General features: G+C 51.5%; 9 protein-coding genes across 9 annotated transcripts; 4 read left to right on the forward strand and 5 right to left on the reverse strand.

Moving 5' to 3' along the window:
- The first annotated feature begins 86 nt into the window (after nucleotides 1-86).
- On the forward strand, nucleotides 87-3,323 carry BO87DRAFT_1657 (transcription factor domain-containing protein). The gene is made up of 4 exons (XM_025618286.1): nucleotides 87-697; nucleotides 769-866; nucleotides 923-1,696; nucleotides 1,753-3,323. The coding sequence occupies exons 1-4, from the start codon at nucleotides 227-229 to the stop codon at nucleotides 2,864-2,866; spliced, it is 2,457 nt and encodes an 818-aa protein (XP_025485021.1). The 5' UTR covers nucleotides 87-226; the 3' UTR covers nucleotides 2,867-3,323.
- A 7-nt stretch (nucleotides 3,324-3,330) lies between these two features.
- BO87DRAFT_371736 (tubulin-binding prefolding complex subunit GIM3) lies at nucleotides 3,331-4,398 on the reverse strand. Its single transcript, XM_025622103.1, has 4 exons — nucleotides 4,140-4,398; nucleotides 3,942-4,076; nucleotides 3,689-3,756; nucleotides 3,331-3,591 (listed from the first exon to the last, which is right to left on the reverse strand). Exons 1-4 carry the CDS (start codon nucleotides 4,155-4,157, stop codon nucleotides 3,399-3,401), a joined length of 414 nt encoding a protein of 137 aa, XP_025485022.1. The 5' UTR covers nucleotides 4,158-4,398; the 3' UTR covers nucleotides 3,331-3,398.
- A 399-nt stretch (nucleotides 4,399-4,797) lies between these two features.
- BO87DRAFT_371737 (autophagy-related protein 27) lies at nucleotides 4,798-6,712 on the forward strand. The gene is made up of 3 exons (XM_025622104.1): nucleotides 4,798-5,509; nucleotides 5,587-6,145; nucleotides 6,230-6,712. The coding sequence occupies exons 1-3, from the start codon at nucleotides 5,242-5,244 to the stop codon at nucleotides 6,423-6,425; spliced, it is 1,023 nt and encodes a 340-aa protein (XP_025485023.1). The 5' UTR covers nucleotides 4,798-5,241; the 3' UTR covers nucleotides 6,426-6,712.
- Nucleotides 6,713-7,219: 507 nt separating this feature from the next.
- On the reverse strand, nucleotides 7,220-8,658 carry BO87DRAFT_371738 (uncharacterized protein). Its single transcript, XM_025622105.1, has 2 exons — nucleotides 7,829-8,658; nucleotides 7,220-7,738 (listed from the first exon to the last, which is right to left on the reverse strand). Exons 1-2 carry the CDS (start codon nucleotides 8,627-8,629, stop codon nucleotides 7,595-7,597), a joined length of 945 nt encoding a protein of 314 aa, XP_025485024.1. The 5' UTR covers nucleotides 8,630-8,658; the 3' UTR covers nucleotides 7,220-7,594.
- On the reverse strand, nucleotides 8,527-9,407 carry BO87DRAFT_371739 (uncharacterized protein). Its single transcript, XM_025622106.1, has one exon. The coding sequence runs from the start codon at nucleotides 9,214-9,216 to the stop codon at nucleotides 8,911-8,913; it is 306 nt and encodes a 101-aa protein (XP_025485025.1). The 5' UTR covers nucleotides 9,217-9,407; the 3' UTR covers nucleotides 8,527-8,910.
- Nucleotides 9,408-11,528: 2,121 nt separating this feature from the next.
- On the forward strand, nucleotides 11,529-14,819 carry BO87DRAFT_371740 (ATP-dependent Clp protease ATP-binding subunit). The gene has a single exon (XM_025622107.1). It carries the CDS (start codon nucleotides 11,719-11,721, stop codon nucleotides 14,506-14,508), a length of 2,790 nt encoding a protein of 929 aa, XP_025485026.1. The 5' UTR covers nucleotides 11,529-11,718; the 3' UTR covers nucleotides 14,509-14,819.
- Nucleotides 14,820-14,984: 165 nt separating this feature from the next.
- Nucleotides 14,985-16,634, reverse strand: BO87DRAFT_432084 (polysaccharide deacetylase family protein; the record flags this gene model as incomplete). The annotated part of the gene is made up of 2 exons (XM_025627612.1): nucleotides 14,985-15,439; nucleotides 15,530-16,634. Coding segments are annotated over 2 exons (1,560 nt in total), but the record flags the coding sequence as incomplete, so codon positions are not given.
- A 3,610-nt stretch (nucleotides 16,635-20,244) lies between these two features.
- BO87DRAFT_420682 (uncharacterized protein) lies at nucleotides 20,245-21,615 on the reverse strand (the record flags this gene model as incomplete). The annotated part of the gene is made up of 4 exons (XM_025627017.1): nucleotides 20,245-20,912; nucleotides 20,971-21,104; nucleotides 21,160-21,441; nucleotides 21,524-21,615. The coding sequence occupies 4 exons, from the start codon at nucleotides 21,613-21,615 to the stop codon at nucleotides 20,245-20,247; spliced, it is 1,176 nt and encodes a 391-aa protein (XP_025485028.1).
- Nucleotides 21,616-21,705: 90 nt separating this feature from the next.
- On the forward strand, nucleotides 21,706-22,805 carry BO87DRAFT_1987 (uncharacterized protein). Its single transcript, XM_025618533.1, has one exon. It carries the CDS (start codon nucleotides 22,170-22,172, stop codon nucleotides 22,764-22,766), a length of 597 nt encoding a protein of 198 aa, XP_025485029.1. The 5' UTR covers nucleotides 21,706-22,169; the 3' UTR covers nucleotides 22,767-22,805.
- The last annotated feature ends 730 nt before the right edge of the window (nucleotides 22,806-23,535 follow it).

Consider the following 23,535-nt stretch of genomic DNA (forward strand, 5'->3'; position numbering starts at 1 on the left):
TGAGTTGCACACTATAGGAAGGACGGTCTCCCCGTCGGCTTGTGCTTCCTGCCTTTTTCTTGCTCGCTTTGTACCATCCAGATTCCCCCCCGCCTTCCGTGCTTCTTCCATCGGACGAGCGGGCAGCTTCGTCTGGTCCGCAATCGCTCCGGGCTTGCACACCCCCCTCCTCCTTCTCCTCCCCCTCAAGTGTCCCCCCTTATGAGGTTGCATTGCGGGTGTCGACATGCAGGCGCACTACTATCATTCTTCGAGTAGCCCGAACCAACCAGGAGGGTCATATGAACTTCCTCCGGTGCATGCGGTGACCTCGCCTCCAGCTCCATTTCAACCGCTTGGGCCCGCACCTGCTCCTCTACTCTCCGCTCCGCCGAGTCGACCCGACAGCGGGTTGAGGATGGCCCATCTACTGCAACCGTTGGCACAACATATGCCCAATCCCCCGCCACCTCCCGTTACAAACGCTCCCACCTACGCTCGTTCATACGAGTCGAGTGGCTCTCCTGCTGAAGGCGTATCGATGCTCGCCGATGCGCCTCCCCTCAATGGTCCCGGATTGCTTCAGCCGATGGGCGGAGGTGCTGCGGCTGGACCGCACCCCCATCATCAGTCACAGCAGCCTTTGCAGCAAAAGAGGGCCTATCGACAGCGAAGAAAGGACCCCAGTTGCGATGCCTGTCGGGAACGCAAAGTCAAGGTACGTTACGCCGCAGTGACGGTGACCCTGGTGGTCACCCTCGTGAACCCAGCATGGCTCATTCCATTTAGTGTGACGCTTCCGAGTCGTCCAGTTGCACAGAATGCACCAACCGTAAGGTGCGCTGCCAGTTTACAAAGGAGACGAATCGACGCATGTCTTCAATCAAGTTCGTGCCGTGGCTGTTGTATTTGTGGGAATCTTGCCTTTCTAATCTGACTGCAGGCAAGTCCAAGACCTCGAAAAGCAGCTGCTGTCGACCAAGCAACAACTACAGCAACTTCGGTCGGGCATGTTACGATCGGACAATCTGATGGATCTGGATATTGATGGTGCGGGGCAGCCTCAGCTAAAGCTTCCGGACGCCGGGTATCGTCCCCCGCGCCGGCCACAAGCGCCTGTGATGCAGGATCTGGCCGAGGCTCGCGCAAATCTGCGAAAATACGGCAAAGGGATCCTGAGGGTGCCACCTCCATACCGTCAGCCGGGCCCCAAGTCCTTGATCACCGCTGATCCTCCACGCCTTCCCCCGAAGGAGCTGGCCAATCGCTTGCTGGGACAGTATTATGCTTGCATTCACTCCGTCCTGCCTGTAATCCATTGGCCGACGTTTGTCGCCCAATTTGAGGAGGTCTACCAAGCAGGAACCCTCCTCGGCGTGCCCCGTGAATGGGCCGCGGTTCTATTTGGAGTCTTTGCATGTGGGCGTTTGCACACCCTGGAAGCGAATCGGGAACAGGAAGGCAAAGAATTTGTGACTGTCAGTTGCGGGGTGATTGATGTATGGCAGGACAACTTCACCCTGGACCAGGCACGGGCGGCGCTGCTGGTCAGCATTTTCTTGTACGAGGTTAATTCTCAGTCGGCGAGTTGGGTCTGGATTGGGTCCGCCATCCGAGTCGCGCAGGAGATTGGCCTGCATTTGGAGTCGGGCCCTTGGCCCCCTCTGGAAGGCGAGATGCGGAAACGGTTATGGTGGGGGATGTACACCTGGGATAGGTATGAGCTGCCAGTGATGGTTCACTCATTCGATATCCGGCTAACAGTAATTGCAGGCTACTCGCTTTGGAGATGGGAAAACCAGTTCTCATCAACGATCAAGACTGCGACGTGGGCCTTCCGTGTCCCATCGACGAGCAATATCTTTCAGACGGCGGCGTGGTGCCGGAAAGCCCCCAAACGTCCCCATTACTGGCCACCATTCATGTGGTTCGATCGATCGGCCAGCTGTCCCGAACGTTGAAGAGTCCAACAATGAGTCTCGGAACCCTTGAAACTTTCGAACGACACTTTAGCACCTGCCTCGCAACCTTCCCTCCTCAATATCACCCTACAGCCGACCAGTATCTCGACCCCCGCACCCTCGCCCCGATTCTCTACCTCCAAAATGCTCGCCTGATCCTCCACCGTCATAATGTCTCTCCTTTCTGTCCTCCTGAAACTCGAACATCATCATTGGACTATTGTGTTTCCGCCGCCCAAGATACCGCTCGCTTACTGTCCCGCTGTATGCGACCACCATCCAGCCCTGGAAGTGGGTTTACGGCCACGAACGGTGACGACTGGAGGCCACTGCTGGCATCCTCGGCAGGAACCATGCTGTGTGTGCACCTCTGGCGCTGTGCACTTCTACTCCTCTTCCGCCAGGATTTCGCTCCTGCTCTCGTCTGTGTCCAGGCGTGTACTGCTATTGATGATTCGCGCGCCGTGAATATGGCCTGTGGACGCTATCTTGCGTTCTTCCTGAAAGTGGTCTTGGACCGGCTACGGCGCAACGAACTAGCCGTGCTCGAGCGTGACGAAGAGTTGATGATTTATGTATCCGGCGACATGCAAGGAAGCGCTGAAGGTAACTGGGTCTGGCAGGGCAGTGAGACCGGCTCGCAGCTGGAAGTGATGTCGCCCAAAGTCAGCAGCCCGGTGGCATATTCCCATCCGGAGGCCAACGCAGGGCCAGAAGGGTGGGAGGGGTGGAAGTGGGTAGAGCAGACGGTGCAATATCTCTACGAGAGACAGCAGCAGCAACAGCAACAACAAGATCTTCAGCATCGTACCAAGCCCGCGGAATCGGCATATCTTGGGCCGGAATCAGCCACTGCGAGCTCTGATGCGACGACTCCGCAGTCGAGCTCGTCTCATTCGCGCATGACCATCGCGAGTATTATATGAGACCGCTCGCGATGATGCCACTCCACAATGTGGCAGATATGAGCATCATAAAAAAAAAAAAAATCAAGACCTTCACTTTTAATACGGCCGAAGCTTTACGTTCGGACTCGCTACGAAGGCGACTCACCGGCCGCGCCATGAGAGCGAGCACGCGAGGGGCCCGTTTCCCTCAGACCGGACAAGACCCTTGTCCTACTCAAAACTTGTATTACTGTTCCGGCAATTGTGGGAGAACCCCACAGGCATGTGAGATGAGATCATGGATTACGAATCAGCTGCGATGTTTTACCGACGTAGATATAATGTTGGACTTTTTGTATACAGTACACGCGTGTATAGCCGAACCTAGACTTACACCTCTCTCCTTGTCCTTTCAGCCATCACATTTGATTTTCAATAGCATCGTGCATATTGGACTAGCGTTTACAATTGGGGATGCTAATGCTAATGCTAATGCTAATGCAATCATCATCACTCTGTCTCATTATTACACGAACAACAGTAGTAGATACTAAGCTAAGATCCGATATAATTAAGTCTCAAGGTTAATGCTCCGTCCAAACCGCGCATACAAAGCCACCTTCAGCTGCTGCAACTCTTCCCGCAGATCACTCAATCCCTCCTCGAGCTTGCTCACATCGGCATCGACCTGCTCTGTTGCCGTCGACAGCAGAGACTGAGCCTCTTCAAGAGGGAGCTGGAAGAACGCATCTCCGATTTTGTATCTGCATTGGAATTAGCACATACCTAACCCCTCCTTTTTCAAGCTCTGGCTCGCAGAGATAAAGTGAAAAAGGAAGAAAAAGAAAAAGAAAAACTTACGGCACCAGCTCATCCTCATCCGCCAACTCCAGTTCCGTGGAGATTTCTTCTAAATCTTCTTTATCTTTCTGGGGTGGGTTGTTAGATTCAATCTTTCTTTCTTTCTTTCTTTCTTTCTTTCTTTCTTTCTTTCTTTCTTTCTTTCAATTCATGTGTATAAGGGGGTAAGAATCATAATGCATATCCATATCCATATCCCCATTTATTGTTTTACTTGAGGAATGTAAGAAAAAAGTAAAATGAACGAACATACCATCTTCAACTTCAACTGATCCTCCAGCAGAGTCTCGCGCTGGTGCAGCCGACTAAAGCGATTGATCTTTTCTTGGTCCTCGCGGCGGACTTCGTTGTCCTCGCTGCCCGTGAGGGCTTCGTCTTCTTTGGTGAGCTGGTAAAATTCTTAGTATTTCATAGACAAATTGTGTATAGGGGGTGGAAGGGGTATACGTACCATGCGAGTTTGCATCATCTTGGCGGGGTTGTGGTGGGATGTTTGTTAGGATGGGGATGGATTGATATTTGATTGATTTAATTAATGTGATGATTGTGAGGGGAGCTGGCTTTGGGTGCCTGAGGTTTGTAAGGCTGCAAGGCTTTAAAGGTTTGGTGGGCTTTTTGAGGTTGGTCTGTGCGGGTTCATTGTTGGTGCCTGAGGATAAGAGGGTGTGAGGTGGTGATGTGGTGGGTGGGTTTATGCATTGTACTGTAATGGTTCAATAGGTGATGAGGGGAGGAGATTACTTGGGGTGCATAGGATGTGATATGTGTATTTTGCTATGGTTTCTATGTTATTTACGGTGATTCTATTTGGCTATGTCTGTATGAGGCTGGCAATAGATTTCATTTGGTTTGGTTTCATTTTGTCACTATATGATATAGCTGCTATGTTGATTTGAGATCAAAACCGGATTCCATATCCGTACAACTAACCACTATACTTATGCGATGCATTCCCTTTGCAGCAAGAACCGAGATACTTCCATCCCCATCGATTGAATATCGCCAACACCATCTGGTCGTGTGACATCATCCCCGTCAGGTGCCCTCCGCATTGCCGATCACGTTCAGCCGCTGCCACGAGAGATGACTCCAATCGCCGAGCCATCTCGATTATTTGCCGTCATCTCCACGATCATCTTTGGCGATTCCAACTTTCCTGTGCTTTACTAGTCAGGTGCAGACGTTGAATGTTCAATCGTGGTGGTCCAGCGGTGATTGATCCGCTTCGCCTCGGAGAAACCAAGACTCCCGGCCACCGCAACGCCGACCTCCGCGTCGGGAACAGCTCCATCCATACCGTTGCGTCTCCATCTCCATCTTCATCGTCATCTCCTTTGGGGCACCTAGCTCCTCTGCACACAACTATAGACCAGAACAGGAAACAAGGGGCTTCAAAATTAGCGATAACTTCCCGGTTCATTGTTCTCTTACCACTCATACCCCATCAACTGTCGAGCTGAGCTCCGGTCATCACCTATCTGTTTATCAGCTTCATCACCTCCCCCAACCAATCCAGTCTCTCCCCATTAGCAACACACAATCCCACCTTCACCATGCGAATACCAACCGGCCTCTCGACCCTCCTCTTCTCCTCCGCCCTCCTCCCCAGCCTAGCCTCCGCGTCCGGCGGCTTCGACTGCCACAACATCATCGTCGACAGCTACAAGTATGACCTCAGCACTCTCGGCGGAGTACACACGCTCTACCACGTTGACGAGACAGAAGACTACGTCGTCAATACAACCTACGTGCTCAACATCTGCAACATCCTCAAGGGCGCTGCCCACCGCGGCCACCTGAAATGCCCGACCTCCAAGAACAGTACGCTTGCCCCGTCCACCACCCTCCCCTGAAATCGTTCCTAGCGTCCACAACTAACAAAACTCTTACCAACACAGTCTGCGGCTTCCAATACAAAACCGCTCTCGACAGCCACAAAGAAGAAAGCACCGTCTTCCCGATCGTCGGCCTCGACCACCTCGGCCACGGCACCAAAGACGCTGAAATCACGCGCCTGAAGAAGCTCGATTCCGAACAGGAAGGTCTCCTCGTCAAACTCGCCGGAGGCGAATACTTCGACGAAGAACAACAGAAGAAGAAGAACGCGGGCGCCGTGATCGAGTTCCAGTGCGATCCCGACCGGTCGGGATTAGAGGGATTACAGACGACCGAAGACACCGAGGAGGAGCGCCGTCGGCTGTGGCAGCTGAGTCAACGGGCGGACGAGACGAACGGCGACAACGAGAATAATGACAACAGCACTATCCCCGAGGGCGGACGCAGTTTGCAGTTCAAGAGCTTCGGGCCCGCAGATGACGATACCTATGTGCTGAAGCTGAACTGGAGGACGCGCTACGCGTGCGACAATTACAGGGATGAGCCGGGTGAGAAGAACCCCGATGGTGGTAATGGTGATGGGTCGAGTCATTGGGGGTTCTTTACTTGGTTGATTATTATGTACGATTTGCCCCCTCCCTCCCTCTTTTCTTACAACTATCCCTGTTAAAGACCGGATCGAACTAACGAGATTCATCTGAACAGCCTCTTCCTCTGCATCGCAGCATACCTCATCTTCGGCTCCTGGCTCAACTACAACCGCTACGGCGCCCGCGGGTGGGATCTCCTCCCGCACGGCGACACGATCCGCGATATTCCCTATCTCTTCCAGGACTGGTTACGGCGGGTGGTCAACACGCTGCAAGGGACGGGGTCTAGAGGGGGATATAGTGCTGTTTAGGGGGTATTAGAGATTGATTGATTGATTGATTGCTTTCTTCTTGTTTCTTTGTGTGGTTTGTTATGTTGTTTGCTTGGGAATAGTTGGATGATGAGGTTGTTGCTAGTATCGAAGAGGAAGGATGATGATGATGATCACGAGGATGATTCTATTATATGGTGGGATAAAGAATATGATACGATAAGATAGTATGTATAAGGATTATCGCTACGAGAAGGATGACAAGTTGGGGAAATATATCAACTGTGGGAATACTAAGAATGTAGTGGACTAGCACTAAAGGGAAGCAGGGGTGTAGTAAAACCTGGCAGCCTGGCAAGTAGAAGTCGGAAGAGTAAAGATACTACTAGAATACCAAGTAAGATACATAATACCAGTACTATTATAGGCGGCTAAAATCAGGTCAATATCTAATCTAAGTAGTAGCGTAGTAACTATCCTCAAATAATTCTCTGGATATTAGTTAGTAGTAGGTAGTATTGTAGTAATGGAACCTCATTGACCGGGCTGAGAAGTAACAGGCAAAAGTATGACCCTCGAGAGTGTCTATACTTATCCAGTAGGTCACAAATGAAAAGACAAATAAATTACTTCGTTTCCAGGCATGATTCTTGTATCGAACAGCCATCTCCTCACTGTATGATCTGTCCTATTGCACACAGCAAGTATGTTGGGTGAAACCAACGAGTCAGACCGCTACTACTGCTCCTCCATTATGTAGCAGTTCGGATAGCCCAAACCCAACACCAACACCATCTACATCTACACTCCAATAACAGCACACCAATATAGCGAATCAATCATATTCCACCAGAATTAAATTCAATCTCCCACCCTTCCTTTCTTGACATACTTGCATGCATGCATGGCTCATGAAAAAAATCACAAACAAATCAGTCAAAAAATAAATCAACATGCACAGATCATCATCACATCAAATGGCGTCATCAAAGCTAAGAATTCATCATGCCTGAGCATTCGTCACCCAGCATACCATTCCGAAGTTAAAAGAGTGGATTAACCCCTCTTTTCATATCATTCTTCCTCCTCTTCTTATAAAAATCGATCCGGTCCCCCGGTTCTTCGTCCGGTGGTCTCTCTTTCTTCTTCTTCTTTCCTCCCGATGGTGGCCCGTAAGGACAATCTGTTCTATCCTGACCTGACTCGACCTACACGCGCATGGCAAATTGCTTCAGATACAAGTAATCGGCCATGTTGGCGTCGACGGTCTGTCGGATGAGGTCTGCTGCCTCTGGGCCGTATTTCTTGCGCCATTCGGCGTCCCATTCTTCTTCTGTCTTGACGGCATGGGGCTGTTGGGTGGTGTTAGTGACTAACTACTACTTGCATAGGATGTAGACAGGGGGACACGTGAAGCTGTGTAGGGTCTACTGATAACTTACATGCTTTCTAGCAACCAGGCCCTTCGACTCGATCGCATCGTTGTGAAAGCCGCGCCACTTCTCGAACTTATCCCGAGCGACCTGGTGGTCTTCCTCGGTGTCCCAGCACAGCATGTCGGGGGTATATTCGATGCCCACGCTACGACAGAATGCCTCGATCATGGCCGCCGGCTTCTGCAACATGTCGTCGGCGTCGACGACACAGATCTCCGCTCCGGATTCATACCCGTTGAGGCCGTTCGTCACCGGTCGGAGTTTGTTGTCGATGTCGTCGGCGTCACGCTCCTGCGTGGCAATGTGGGGGCCTACCAGACGCACGCTACGCAGGTAGTCGAAGGTGCGACGCAACTCGTCGTACCCGGACTCGGAGGGATCATAGTTGTGGAAGCCCGTCACCTGGTCGAGGGGCGGGATGGTGCAGCGGAAGTAGGAAGGGACACTGTGGTGGGGATCGCGGATGAGGAAGGCAAAATGGAATTGGGAGAGGATCTCCGTGGGCATCACGGTGGGATTGCCAGGCTCGGCTGCCGTGTCGTACGGGTACGGCTCCCGGGTGGTGGCCGGTTTCACCGGCGTGGAGTGGTCCAGCACAGCGTGGCCATTCAGCCCATTCTTGGTCCCGTTCTGGGCTGGGCTTGTGCCATTCAGCTGCTGGGCATGGTGGCCGTTGGTGCCGTTGGCGCCAACGGCCGAAAGGGGAGCAGTCTCTCCGTTAGACTCGGTGCCCACGCCACGCTTGATTCTGTTCAGAGATGGCGCGATGCTGGCGGGTTTGCCGTATGGGGGGAGGAGGTAGTGCATGATGTCCTTCATGAAAATGCGCTTGCCCTGCTGGTGGTAAGTATCTCGTAGCGACCGAGTAGAGTAAGAATCATGTAGGGAAGTAGAGTGTGAAGGCTCGATTGGGGCTGGTGAGATCCGACACCATCTTGACGATGACTGTGAGGTGACTACCTCGTGCGATCATGGGCTTGTAGGAGAGGCGCATCATTATAGAAGAGGGACCTGCGTAGGCATGCAGATGCCGCAGGTCCCAGGCCCATCAAGGGGGGAGGGGGAGGGAAAAGATTGGCAACTGGCCTCTACGATGCAGGGCAAGGACCATCCAGCCGGGATTTACACCTCGGCCGGGCGCATAACGACAGACAGGGAGGGATGAAAGAGTGTAGAACGCAGAAAGAAAGAAACGCGACCAAGAAGAAGGGTCGGACCTCAGAAGCTTCGCGCTCGATTCTGGCCAGGACGGTCTGGAACGTCGACTGGCTGAAGCCGCTCTCCAGACGAGCCTGTTCGTCGTCGGCGAATCTGGCCGACAGGCGTTCAGGCCCGTAGTAGAAGGCATCACCAAACGGCTCATGGATACACTGGATGGTATCCCGGCGGGTCATGAAGACCTGTTGGAGGTGTCAGCAGGTTCTTGTCTTCTTGTGTTGAGTGCTTCATTTTTTGAATTTCTTGATTTTTTCGGCACTATGGAATGCGAGGATCACGCGTACTCGTTCAAATGCCGTAGAGCAGGCGCGTGGATGGGTAGCCACGAAGATGGGTTTTTGAGACATCTTGATTCGATGTAATGAATGATGAATGAGCAACCAGGGCTGGATAACTGGCTGGTTCACCAGAGGGAAAAGAGCAGAAATGAACCGTTTCCGATTCAGATCCGAGTCGATATTTTAAAAGATCAACAGTGCACACTACTTTCTACCAGGGAATTTCACCGCCGGTGTAGAGGACTGTTCTGGGAAACACTAAAGTCCCCGTCCAAAGAGAAGATGAAGCAGCTGTTGCTTTTTAGGTATTGCTGTTCCGATGCAATAATCTGCAAGAACAAATGCCCAGTCAGGCAGTTGTTGCAAATCCCCCGTAGATTTTGGGCGAGCAGAAGATACAAGCACAAGAAAACAAAAAAAGAAAAACACCACGGCGAGTAGAAGAGCAGCCGGTGATGGAGGAGAGGGGCTTTTTATACTCTCAAGACGGAATAGGAATGTCGACCAGGCTGAAGGCAACGGAGGGGAATGAATGGAAATACGGGCTGCCCTCCTCCACGCGGGAAGGAAAAAAAAAGGGCAGGTATCACGAATCAGAAGCGCAGTTCCAACAAGCAGACGGACGGTCGTTCGCTGCAAACTCCAGGACCAATGCAATGCCAGGCAAAACAAAACAGGGAAGGTTGACCCGTGGATGGACCGGATAAGCCAGTCAGTCAGTCCTACGAGCGTCGAGGGTCCCAAGTAGTACGAGTGCGATATCCACACCACTACTGTCTACCAGACAACGGTGCTGGGCTAGTCGAGGGGTTAAACGTAATGGGAGCCCCTCTTGCTCTCCACTGTTGATGCCTGGACTCTTTGGAATTAATGCCGCATAAGGAATAGAAGTTGAACGGTGCCTGGTAGTCTGCAGATGGTGCAAGATAGTTCATGTGCCAGTGTTGCGATATCGCTGCTGCAAAAGGCCATTGTTGGTGGCGGTGGATAAGACCTTTATCAAATCCTTCAAGTCATAGTCATGACGTTGGAAAGGGAGAAAGTAGTTTTGGCGGCCGGCAGAAAGACTCCGGAAAAGGGCGAACAGATCCCTGCAACCACTGCGAATTACGATCTACAGCTTATTCCCCTTGGACTCAGATCTCTTCTCAGCCTGCATTTCATGGTCGGAACTGGGTCCGTAGCCTTGAGGGTGTCATACATTCACACGGAGGACGAGATCCCGGGCGATAGCAGAGGGGAAATAGTTTGGCTCATCCAAGCTTGAGCATCCCAGGGAGGATTAAGAGGGGGGTTCCCACTGCTTGACGTCACGCTCGGGCCTGGAATGACCTGATGAGGCCATATCGATGCGCTGATCGCGTGGAGGGGTTGTGAGGCGGGGGAATCATATTCACCACGGAAGAGAATTAATCGGGATAGATGTCTTCGAATCATCATCTATCAGGGGGAGAAATTGAATTTGTTGGTTGCAGGGCAGGGGAGGAAATGTTCACGATCTCGTGTCAGGAGAACAAGGGCTGTTTAACTCCCCGCCCTTCCCGGGTCCTGAGAAAGTATCAGCAGAAAAGTCCTCAAGCATTGAAGTTGTCATGGACCACCACTACTTAGAACCACTACCACTACCACCACCAACAAGACCAGGAACTTTAATCCCGGCCAGACCAGAAGGATTGCATGCCAATCAAGCCCGGGCGACGCCAACGTGGGGGGCTCCTCTCTGTTGCTGGAGGCGATCCTAGCACGCCAGGAGTGAATCTGGCGCCGTTAGCGCCGGACAGATTCCTGGAAATGTCAGGGCAAGACTCTAATGAGATGGCCCGGGACATAGTCATCGTAGAAAAAGAGGTGGCGATAGTGGATACGACAACAAGTTGGCCGTTTCAAGTTGAGCGAGACCTTGATGAGAGAGAGAGACACAATAATATCATTTGAATTGGAATTGGAATTTGACTTCAAGATTCTTTTCGAATCTGGGCGATCTCGGCTCCGAAAACGGCAACTGGCCAGTGTCAGGTCACATGACTGGATATAATTCCCCCACTTTTGGCCTGATCCATCAGGCCAGAATAAGCCAGCAGGGTCAGGCCTCAACACGTGACTTCTAGCGGATTGGCGGTGCTTCTGGAAGGCGGTGGAAGCTGCCAGTGTCGTCATGAACCCAATCGGGCATCTGAAGTCACGCTCTATATTATGCAAGTCGGCATCATCTTCGTCTCGCCCTCTTTCTCTCTCACCAGACTCAATCAGCAGACTAATTTCTCTCGTTCATACGGAACATTGCTTGTACATAATCTCTGAACATTTCCTCAATCTTCTCACCTTTACATACACCTCACCTACCATAATCACTGATTAGCTTGATTCCATCCCACATTCTTCCCTCACATTCCGCCCAATATGAACGGCGCCCAATTTACAGACAGAGCCAACAAGGCCTTGCTGGACTCCAGCAGCCTGGCAGAGCAATACTCTCACTCACAGATCCTCCCTGTTCATCTCGCCGTCTCTCTCCTCAACCCTTCTCCCGATGAATCCAAAGACCAGCAAGCCCCCGCTCATCCTTCCCACGAAACCTCCTCCGCCCCTCTCTTCCGCCAGGTCGTCGAACGCGCCCATGGCGATCCACAACTCCTGGAACGATCCCTCATGAAAATGCTGGTTCGTCTCCCTTCGCAGGATCCTCCGCCAGAGACCGTCAGTGTCTCTCCTGCACTTGCCAAGGTCATCCGGTCGGCATCCGAACTTTCCAAGACGCAAAAGGATAGCTATGTCGCCATCGACCACCTCATCCTCTCTGCCGCGCAGGACTCACAGGTTCAGCGCGCTTTGGCCGATGCCAACATTCCCAACGTCAAGTTGATCGACAGTGCTGTCCAGCAGATCCGTGGTACAAAACGGGTCGACTCCAAGACTGCCGATGCCGAAAGCGAAAATGAGAACCTGAAGAAATTCACCATCGACATGACTGCTCTGGCCAGAGAGGGAAAGATTGACCCTGTCATTGGCCGTGAAGAGGAAATCCGTCGGGTGATTCGCATCCTGAGTCGACGGACCAAGAACAACCCAGTACTCATCGGTGAACCCGGTGTGGGAAAGACCACCATTGTCGAAGGCCTGGCTCGTCGTATCGTGAACGCAGATATTCCGGCCAACCTGGCTCAATGCCGGCTGCTGTCTCTCGATGTCGGCTCGCTTGTTGCAGGCAGCAAGTATCGCGGAGAATTCGAAGAGCGGATGAAGGGCGTTCTGAAGGAGATTGAAGAATCAAAAGACACCATTGTTCTCTTTGTCGATGAAATTCATTTGCTCATGGGCGCAGGCTCCAGCGGCGAAGGTGGCATGGATGCTGCCAACCTGCTGAAGCCCATGCTGGCTCGTGGTCAATTGCACTGCATCGGTGCGACCACATTGGGCGAATACCGCAAATACATCGAAAAGGACCAGGCTTTCGAGCGTCGTTTCCAGCAAGTCCTCGTCAAGGAGCCTTCCGTTCCGGAGACCATCTCCATCCTGCGTGGTCTCAAGGAGAAGTATGAAGTGCATCACGGTGTTAATATCCTTGACGGTGCTATCGTGTCCGCTGCCACGCTGGCTGCGCGCTACCTGACCGCACGCCGACTCCCCGACTCGGCAGTTGATCTGATCGATGAAGCCGCTGCTGCCGTGCGGGTGACCCGCGAATCCGAACCCGAAGCGCTAGACAACCTGGAGAGAAAGCTGCGTCAGTTGCAGATCGAAATCCACGCTCTCGAGCGCGAGAAGGACGATGCTTCCAAAGCCCGTCTGGAGGCCGCCAAGCAAGAAGCAGCCAACGTTACCGAAGAGCTGCGTCCTATGCGCGAGAAGTACGAGAGCGAGAAGCAGCGCAGCAAGTCCATCCAGGACGCCAAGATCAAGCTCGACTCCCTCAAGGTCAAGCGTGATGAAGCGGAACGCTCTGGTGACACCCAGACGGCTGCCGATCTCGAGTACTACGCCATCCCCGAAACCAAGGCTCTCATTGAGCGACTTGAGATCGACCGTGCTAAGGCCGATGAAGAGCGGCGGGCACGCCAGGGCGATGCTGGCGAAGCTCTGCTCGCGGACGCAGTCGGTCCCGACCAAATCAACGAAATCGTCGCCCGTTGGACCGGTATCCCCGTGACCCGGCTCAAGACCACCGAAAAGGACAAGCTGCTGAACATGGAGAGATACCTGGGCAAGGTCGTCGTTGGCCAAAAGGAAGCGGTAACCTCAGTCTCCAACGCCATCCGACTCCAGCGGTCTGGTCTCAGCAACCCCAACTCACCCCCTAGCTTCCTGTTCTGCGGTCCCTCGGGAACCGGTAAGACCTTGCTGACCAAGGCCCTGGCCGAATTCCTCTTCGACGATCCCAAGGCCATGATCCGCTTCGATATGTCCGAATACCAAGAACGTCACTCCCTGAGCCGCATGATCGGCGCACCCCCAGGCTACGTCGGCCACGATGCCGGCGGCCAACTAACCGAGAGCCTGCGCCGCCGACCCTTCTCGATCCTCCTCTTCGACGAAGTCGAAAAGGCCGCCAAGGAAGTCCTAACTGTCCTCCTCCAACTCATGGACGACGGCCGCATCACCGACGGCCAAGGCAGAATCGTCGACGCCAAGAACTGCATCGTCGTCATGACCTCCAACCTGGGTGCCGAATTCCTCTCCCGCCCAACCACCAAGGACGGCCGCATTGACCCTCAAACCCGCGAGCTGGTCATGGGCGCCCTGCGCGACTACTTCCTCCCTGAATTCCTCAACCGCATTTCCAGCACCGTCATCTTCAATCGTCTCACCAAGCGCGAGATCCGCAAGATCGTCGACCTCCGTCTGGAAGAGGTGCAGCGCCGTCTGGAGAACAACGACCGCAACGTCATTATCCAATGCTCCGACGAAGTCAAGGATTACCTCGGCGAAGCAGGTTACTCCCCTGCTTATGGTGCTCGTCCGCTAGGACGCATCATCGAGCGCGAGGTGCTGAACCGTCTGGCGGTGCTGATTCTGCGCGGTAGTGTGCGTGATGGTGAAGTCGCGAGAGTGGTCATGCGTGAGGGCCGCATCGATGTCCTTCCTAATCATGAGATTCCGGTCGATGAGGATCAAGATATGATTGATGAGGAAGATGAGGCGTTGGCGGAGATGGAGGATGGTAGTGGAGATATGGATTTGTATGATGAGTAGATGAAAAGGTGATCGATTGAGCGATTGTTTCTTTTACGATGAGATGATGAGATGATGAATTTGCTTGATTTCTTTCTTTCTTTCTTTATTTCTTTCTTTCTTTGTGCTTAATTTTGTGTCATACTTGCGTTGCATATACGATTGAAGAAATCGGGCTGGGCTGTACAGCTGATAGCATTTTCTATCGAGGTGATATGATATGATAATATGGGGATTGTTGCTATCAACTACTAGATGGCATACATGCACATTTTTCTTTGCACTTGTGTGTATAGTAATAATGATAAATTGGACTGGATGTCACCTTTTCATTACTAAAATGACCTCTGCTTTTCAGTCAAAACCCTCTTCCATTTTCTACCTTTTAGTATATGGACGTAAGCAAATCACCAACCCCTTTTAATATCTGAGTAGAGTACCAGCGCAACGCTACTACTTTCCCAGCATAAGTCAAAACGAGTCTCATCACTTATTACCTACGCAGATTTCCCCATCTCCTTCTCCCTAAACCACTTGGCCACCTCCACCGTTTGACAAAACTCCACCTCATCCCCCCAGCTCCTCAACCAATTCAAAAACCGTTCCTGCATCCCGATCACATGCACCATGCCACTTGTATCCGGATGCATAAGAATAGGGAACAGCGGCTCCTCCTCGTTCTCTCTGATCCAGAGGAACCGATCTTTCCACATGTTCTCCATGACCCGCGCGTCCGTGTAGCCGTGTGAGTTCGGTGCATGAGGAAGAAACTGCATCGGCGTCATGTCTTCCATGTACCAGTTGCAAGGGACACAAACGAGAGGGCGCCGGTCTGAGGAAGCTGGGAGGGGTTTCATCCAGCTGGAGGCGGGCTTGGAAAAATCGATGGGTTCGATGGCTGGGCGGCGAGGGGCGAAGATGGGGTAGCTGTCGTGCTCGGTAATGGAGGAGTCTGGTTATTGGTATCGTTAGTTATGTAGGTCGTTGTGTGGTAGATGGGCATGGAGTGGAAGGAAAGGTCAAGGAGAGTTGGGGAATATACCATATTCGAAGCCGAATTCTTCCAATAGATCTAGGGTTGATTCACGGAGCTGGTACAACGGAGCTCGATAGCCAACTGGTTTCTTTCCCGTGAGTTTCTTGGCAATGTCGATGCACTTGACTAGGACGTCGCGCTCTTGTTCCGGCGTCATTTGGTAGGCGCCTTCGTGGGCGTAGCCGTGCAGTGCTATCTCGCAGCCAGAGTCGACTACTTGTTGTACTTCGTCCGGGAAGCTTTCGGCAGAATGGCCCGGGACAAACCACGTGCAGCGGTCTGCGAGATCGAGCTTCTTGAGCATGTTCAGGAGACGTGGAACGCCGACTCTCGCGCCGAAGAAGCCCGCTGAGTAGTCGGCTAGGATGTTGTCTGGGCTTTTGCCGGTGCCGAGCCAGCCGGAGACGGCGTCTAGGTCGATGCTTATGGCGACGCGGATTTTTTTGCTGACTCTGGTGAGAAATCTGGGGATGGACGGGGTAAGGCTGGTTGAGGTAGATTCGTTTTGCGTGTTGTTATTCAGGTTGAGGCATTGGCCTGTAAGGTGTCCGGCCGCGCGGTGGGAGGCTAGGAATGCTATAGTTCGGGGGATTGAGTCTGTTTGCTTCCCTGCTGCGGGTTCAACTGGGGTAATGATGTTGATCCTCGCCTGACTGTTGAGACGGACTATATCGTTCTTCACCCTCTGGGCCAACTCAGTGTACAACTTGGCCTGTCCAGGTGTCTCGCCTCCTGCCACAACAATAGCAAGATTTTCTAGCTGTTTGCCGGCAGACTGCTGGGCTGTTTGAGCAGCTCGCAAGAAGTGCTTGATCGTGAGGAAGGTTCCCCGTACATTGGCACGGGACGTTCTCTCCCAGTGGTCTAGTGGAAGATCCCATATGGGGAGGTCATTTCCTTGTCCAGTGGTTATGGAATTGACAACGAGGACATTGATGGGGCCAAGGCGTTGGCTGGCTTGGGAAATGCATGATTGAATGGAGCCTTCATTTGTATCATCGCCCTTGAGGACGTGAAGTCTAGGATGCACATCGTTTCTGTTTGTTTCGGGGATTTTCACATCATGCAGATCAAACGCCGTGACTTTGCATCCTTGGTCTGTGAATGTGGTTAGTATTGAGCTGTCTCATGCAGAACACAAGGCACATAAAGGCGGAATGTGACATATAGAATAGTTCAGCAACAGCTGGTGGCTGTCACTACGGTCATCAACTACAAAAAGATGGTAGGCTAAGACACGCTTGGGGCTTGCCTCCAGCTAGCGCAGACAGAGTATGTAAGCAACATACCTAGGAATTCCTGCACCGCTCGCCTACCGATATCTCCTGCGGCACCAGCGACGAAGACGTGAAGGCCCTCAAGGCCTAGAAATGATGGAGGCATGGTAAGCCTGATGGTCCTTGGAATTTTTTCTGATAGAGTTTTCAGTGTATCTCTTTTAACTAGAGACTCAGTCCGCCTTCAGTAGCTCGTAAGCTATACCACCCGGTTAGTCTACAGATCCGGGCATACTGTTTGCAGGGATAAGGTAGTAGCGACTAAGAGTATAAGTGCTTACAAGGGAGAAGTTATGCCGCATGCAGAATGTCGAACGGTCCGCTTCCTTCAATGCAACCAGAATCGATCCTTCTTGATTCTGGATGAGGTCAACTCAACGCTAATCTGTAAAGAAATTGTCAATCGGCATGCAAAGGAAGCGTATAGATGAAGCTGGAGGGGAAGAGGCAGCCCCGCATCACGTGCCAGTCATGCCGAATCGGGACAAGGTAGTACATGACAACACCGCATCACTAATAGGAATGCTGCCAATGCTGATAACGTGCGTCTCCTTAATATCGGCGCCCAACACATGATTCCTTCTAGACCCCAATCCAGTGGCGCTGGTACTGTGCAATATATTGTGCTTGATTAGTGGTTGGGTCTCGAAAGTCGACGGATGGCAGAATTTTGCAGAGCACGCTGGTTAGTGCACACTGCTATCACGACAGTAGATTAGACCAATCCACACCAAGAAAACGGCGTCTGCTCCTGAAAAGCGCTCTAGGCTTCATTCGCTTTAGGATAAGGAGTTGGTACCAGTTAGAGTAATCAAGCCCACTTTCAGCACGGTTGCTCTCCGCCATGTTGTCCACGGGAGAAATTCGGGGTGCAGTGGTCGGAATTGTTCAAATCCGTGAACAAAGTTCAGCGGCGTCTCCCATGTCTCGGACGAAGCATCCTCTAACACAGAATGATTCGGAAGGAACGCTAATCGACTGACTCAAATCACTGAGATCATGAAGCTAACAAGAGGACTCGTCATCTTTCCCTTCAACATACGCTAAATCAGTCAGTGAGGGATTCAGCAGTTCGCACCGAGGTGATCAGCATGCGTTGAACTAAAGCCACGTGGATCTGCAGTCCCCGTACAAAGACGAACTGCAGAGGTTGTACCGCGAATCTGCGGTCTCGCGTGGTGTAATATTTCAATTAAGATTTACCACACAGACTCAAATGCTATATGAGTAGGTGTGGGCTTGTGCGACCAGACGCTGAAACCCCATGTGTTATGAAAGATAGTGTATATTGAATATCCCAGGCACAGCTGTATTATTGGGACCGTAGCATCACCCATAATGCAGGGTGCTCGGAAATTTGCAAAGGCAGCAGAGCATTGGGGACCGTGCTGGCATGTTGCATGAACTGTCGCAAGATGCTGAGAATCTATAAGCTTTCGGATAAGAAACTATCTTAGGACCGAACGCTTAGCGGGACAAGACTGCTCATTCTAGTGCGTGATTTTCTCCTTTAGCGGTGGCCCTCTTTCCCAAGTGAAAGTCTGGTACTCCGAAGGCCTATGGGACAAATGGGCGAAAGTGACATTTGATCAACTATAGTCAAGCCCGGGAGACATTCCAATAGTGCAAACGGCAGACTTTGAGAGGTAAGGCACGGGCGTAAGCGGTCCACACCAATCTGCTATTCTGCTGTCACCGAAACTGAGACGAGATCTGGCACAGCCTTGCCTAGTTGCTTCTGTATACCTAAAAAAAGAGGAAAAGCGAGACAACGGTGTTGTTTTGAGGGACAATCTTAGTCTCACTTCGACCTGAAAAGACCGAGTGTGTAGTCTGTAGTATAGTGGCAAACCAGCGCCACACTGCGATTCTAACCCTTCGAATGACGGGTTTTGTTGAAGTTCTTCAAATCCCGCAGCGCTCGCGGTTCGTGCCACTGGGCTCAGGCTTGGAGATGCTGGCCAGTGGTGCGAATGTCGATCACTGGGGTAGTAGTCGGCTGCGGCTACTGTCGCTGTACCTTACAGCGCAAAGCATGCACTCGATTCGTGGACAGCTTTGCTACTCAGCCATGCCTTCCGTACGGCGTACGCACCTGAGCAAGTTATTTCCGTCCACGCTGAACAGACCCGTGGGCCGAATGATGGAAGTTCGGCATCGGGGGAATCTAAACTTAAGATCATTCCCTAAAGTGGTTGCTGCTGGGTGGGGGATGGGGAGTGGTCCCATGGACCACATGCCAAATAGTCGCGCAGATAGGTGTTTGGGTACAGCCAATCTGAGCAAAGAACATTCCTACCCGACTGAGACGCTCTTTGATGATTGTTGGTACTTATTTTGGTTGGACGACTGATGATTATGATGGGCTGGTGAGGTTTGCGGAAGATAGTGGGTTCCCAGTCTTGCCAAAGCGGCCGCGGTAGAAGTTAAGGTTACTACCTAGTAGCAGACCAAGTCAGCACGAAGTTTATCAGGCCCCGGCTTCTTCGGACGGCACCTGGCCCCTTGGCCGTAGGAGTTCTTTAACTTCAGAGCGTGAACTAAGTTCCTGTCAGCCAGCCTCTGCTGCTCTTGGCACGGACACCAATGTTAAAGTTCGCAGTTGTCAAAAAGAGAAGCGTAGACGAGTGATACCTGATCTTTTACTAGATGCAGTATCGCCTGATAACCAGTCTTAGTGAGACCATGGAATGGATGCGGTCAAACCAGCCCCCGTACCAGACGTCATAGTCTCAATGGAGAGCACCTTTGAAGTTTGGAGATGCAGAAGCCAGCATGGTGATCGCCAGAGAGGAGAGAGAGGGACTGGAAACTGAAAGATAATCAGGCACATCATTGGGGAGGAGAGGAGACAGGTGATTTTTGTTATAGGATTTCCATTATTACATAGCAAGTCCGCCAAAGGAAGCATATATTACGGTAACTCGCACGTAAACCCCGAAGTGGCCTGTCACGGGACGATCAGGTCACGGGTCGGCAGGCTACGGATGAGTCCCAGGGAAGACGATCTTCTGGAAAACATTTGCCAAACGCGGCCTGAAATTGGAACCGGTTTACATGAACGTATAGTTCATTGTCTATCTATTATTATATCACAATAAGTTTTTGTCTATCCTCGTCGCTAAGCGCCAAACATCCCCCCCTCTATCTTCCGAACCATAGTCGTAGTGGATGCCTTCTCGGCATCTTGGTCCCCCACATGCCGATGATCAGTGGAAATATGGACGTTAAGCGATGGGGTGCCGAGCAAGTTATGTACAATAGTCAAGCGGACACCGTTATCAGATCAGTCCGCTAGTGGGACCTGAGGTGCCGCGAAAGGAAAGAAAGTTGATCAAGAGAGTGTTGTCCAAATAGAGAAAAAGGAAAAAAGGTTTCTATACAAGCGTTGAGAAAATGAATTCACGGAGAAAGGAAGTAAGTATCATGAAACAATCGTGTCCTTCATGGTTCTGGGAGTCGGCCTTCTGAAGTTTGGGCCTTCTTGGACTCCCAATACTCAGGTGGTCGTGTCTCACGCTCCACCGTCACCGTCACATCCTGTCGGATCCTGAGGGCCCGTTCGGAGCCGTCCTCGCTGGGCTCGCGATCTTCGCTCGGCTCCAGGCTGACTTCCGAAATAGTTTTCTGGGGCGCAACAATGGTGCTTTGGTTGTAGTTGTGCATGCTGTATTCGCCAGATTGCAGTTGACTGTGGGGACCGTAGTGACGAAATGCAGATCCCTTACTTGTCCAGGGACCAGTCCGATACCGTTCGGTGGTTCCTCGTCGTGACCCTCCGGTCCAACTCTTGAGCGCGGGGAACACATCGCGAAGGAGAGACCAAACAAGGGGTAGGTTGGTGACCAGGATAGCTACTGTTGCTTCCCGAAAATACCAGTTCATGTAAACATAAGAGATGAGAGAAGGAACGAGACAATAGAGTTTGTTCAGGAGGGCTGCAACAATGACGAAGATTCCCATGCCGAATAGAATCAAGAGAATCAACTTCTGCTTAAGAGGCACTCGAACTTGAACCATAAGTGGGAGGCCAATGATAAGCATGAAGACGTCCGCAGATATTGATAGACATCCTTGAACAATTTCATAGTACTGATATGTCGAGCATTGGTCTGTATAGAAATTAGTGACTGGCAAATATATCTCGCGGAATTTATCTCTTCGACTGACCGTAGGGTGTAGGCACGGCCCAGTAATTCGATAAAGGCCGGCAAATTAGGAATAAAGACAATTCATTGCCAACGAAGCCAATGGCGACATAGACAGCGAGATAAGTCACCCATTTTCGTTGGCGTAATCCTTCGCTGGTAAGAATATTGTTAGACTGGAGGATAGTGCTTGCTAGGTAGAGAATCATACGTGATGCGGGCATATATAACCAACATGCATGCCTTCATGGCATAGATAGCAAGGAGGAAGGAATGCTCCGATACAAAGACCCATTTGCTTCCCCTGACACGATCCGCCTTGATGGCAGGCGTTAAGTGCTTTATATCATTCTCGTCCATCAGGTTTGATCCGCCTCCGGAGACGACTTGATTGAGAGCGACACATAATAGGGTATACCAGACGACCGCGAATAGCATCAAGTAATCATCTGCTTGAAGGTTCTGGTAACCTAATCGACGTATTCGTGCTGCGCTATACAAAGGGAGGCAGTCAGTAAGAAAGTCTTAGATGCACGATCATCCGCAGAAGATCTCTCTGGGTCAAGGGAGCTTACAATCGTAGGATGGCCCCCAATACTCCCACGCTGTATAGTGCCCAAGTCTCTTTTGCGAAGCTCGTCGCAAAGGCAGAGTCTAGGCTCGCCATCTCACTTGAGTACAGCCTAGAGTAATGCGATAAGGCCGGTCAATTGAAATCACCTGAGGGAGGGGGTACATATGCAGGGGCCAAAAGGGACATGGGCCGATATAAAAGGATTCACGCACATATTGCAATAATAAGGTTCTAGGGCCGGCACATTGGCCGAGGGATGATGGGTCCGAGCCAATCAATCAGCGATCCAGATTTAGGTATAAGCTGTCCACATAGTAGCGATAGGGGAGACAGGGTAGAGTAGATGAAAGAATCCAGGAACGATCCTTGACGATGCGTGTGCATCGGTGGATGGGCGAATAGTATGGACTCGAGCCGGGGCCGGGTTTATCAACCAGACTAGTACCAAAGAGTTAACCCCCTCTGAGGACAGGAAGCAGCGCATGGGGCACAGCAGCAACACCTTCAGGGTTAGAACGGACAGTGCCCGAATGGAAGTAAAGTAAGTCAGACAGGCGGATCCGTAGTGGCCCAAGTCGGCTGCGGGGCTTCTAGCTAGACTCCCACTACTTCCACTACTACTAGTACTGCTTACTGCTTGCCTCTGGATGGGTTGTCTCCACGACGCCAAACTAGCAGGGATTAACGTGGGGATCCAAGGTTCCTTGCTAGGAAGTAGGAATATTGAATTCGAGCTGACCAAAAGTATACCATGGACACTTGCCGACTTCCATCCATTCCCATTTGTCCGGTACCTGGGCCTTACCAAGCATTGTTGCTTCCTTTCGGGGAGAGAAGGTATTATTGGAGTGACAGTACTAGTACTATGCTCACGAGGATGTAATTATTTTCCCTTTTTCCCCCAACTCCTAGCCGACTGTTTAGCAGCCACAGCCGAAATAACTGCACAGACGGTGAGGAGTGGCCAATATGAGGGGCATCTTTTGCCGCCTAAATCATGGAGCAATAAGTTGTTCGCAGGTACGAAATGGAGCGATCGACCATCGAACCCCACTTCCACTGCTGCATACGTATACTGTGCGACTCCTCTGTGTCTCTGTGTGTATGCTGATAGGTGTTTAGGTATTATGAAGTATGAATTTAGCACAATATACTCGCTCGTGGACATAACCCACCCGATATCAAGTGCGACAGGAAACGGGGGAAATTTGAGCGAAGCTAATTATACCGTTGACCACGCCTAAGTACTAGACTACCAAAGAACGTGCAATTTAATTCATAAAGACTCAAATTCCACCAAACGGACACAATACAGTTGTGTCACCCACCAGCCTGCGTGTATTTATTTGATTTTCTGCGGTGGGCTCCCGCTAGTGGCAACTTAATTTGGATCAAGGGCCCACTTAGCCGTGAACTTAAATGTGTTCCCCCCCCCCCCCCTTTCCCCCCTTCCTCCACAATTCAGCCAGTCAGCAAAGACAGCGAGCCTGTGCTTCGATATTGCCAGCCGGCCAGCTTTCTTGGCTCTTTGCACATACCAAGACGGAAGGGACGGTTCCATGCCGGGAAAAGAATTTAAGCATTCAGTTAGCTGAAGCCTATGAGAGAAAAGAGAAGGCTCGGCCCCTCCTACAGAGTACAATTATTTCAATTTGTGGTACTACAGTTCGTCATGTAGAAAACTAGAAATTTTCATCCTGCTGCCTTGGTCGTGTGAGCCGATCTCGAGCAGATCCTCCTTTAACCCGCCAGGGTGTCATAGGGCCATGGGCCCATCCATCTCCCCCGTGGAGTAGGCGATCGGTTATACCCTTTCATAAATCTCAAACCACTGGCTGGTGGGTTGAGCCGTATTTTCTTAATTAATTTTTCATTTAGCCACTCACGAATAATCTCTGCGGCGAATTATTTGTGTTTTCTACGTCAACATCTGCGGCTTTAGCTGCATCATGGACCCGGCAGGATCGGGCTAGCCTCGGGAAAACCAGGGCTATTAACGATGGATGCAAGCGA

Source organism: Aspergillus neoniger (genome assembly GCF_003184625.1).
Source record: "Aspergillus neoniger CBS 115656 unplaced genomic scaffold BO87scaffold_1, whole genome shotgun sequence".
NCBI classification, from domain to species: Eukaryota; Fungi; Ascomycota; class Eurotiomycetes; order Eurotiales; family Aspergillaceae; genus Aspergillus; species Aspergillus neoniger.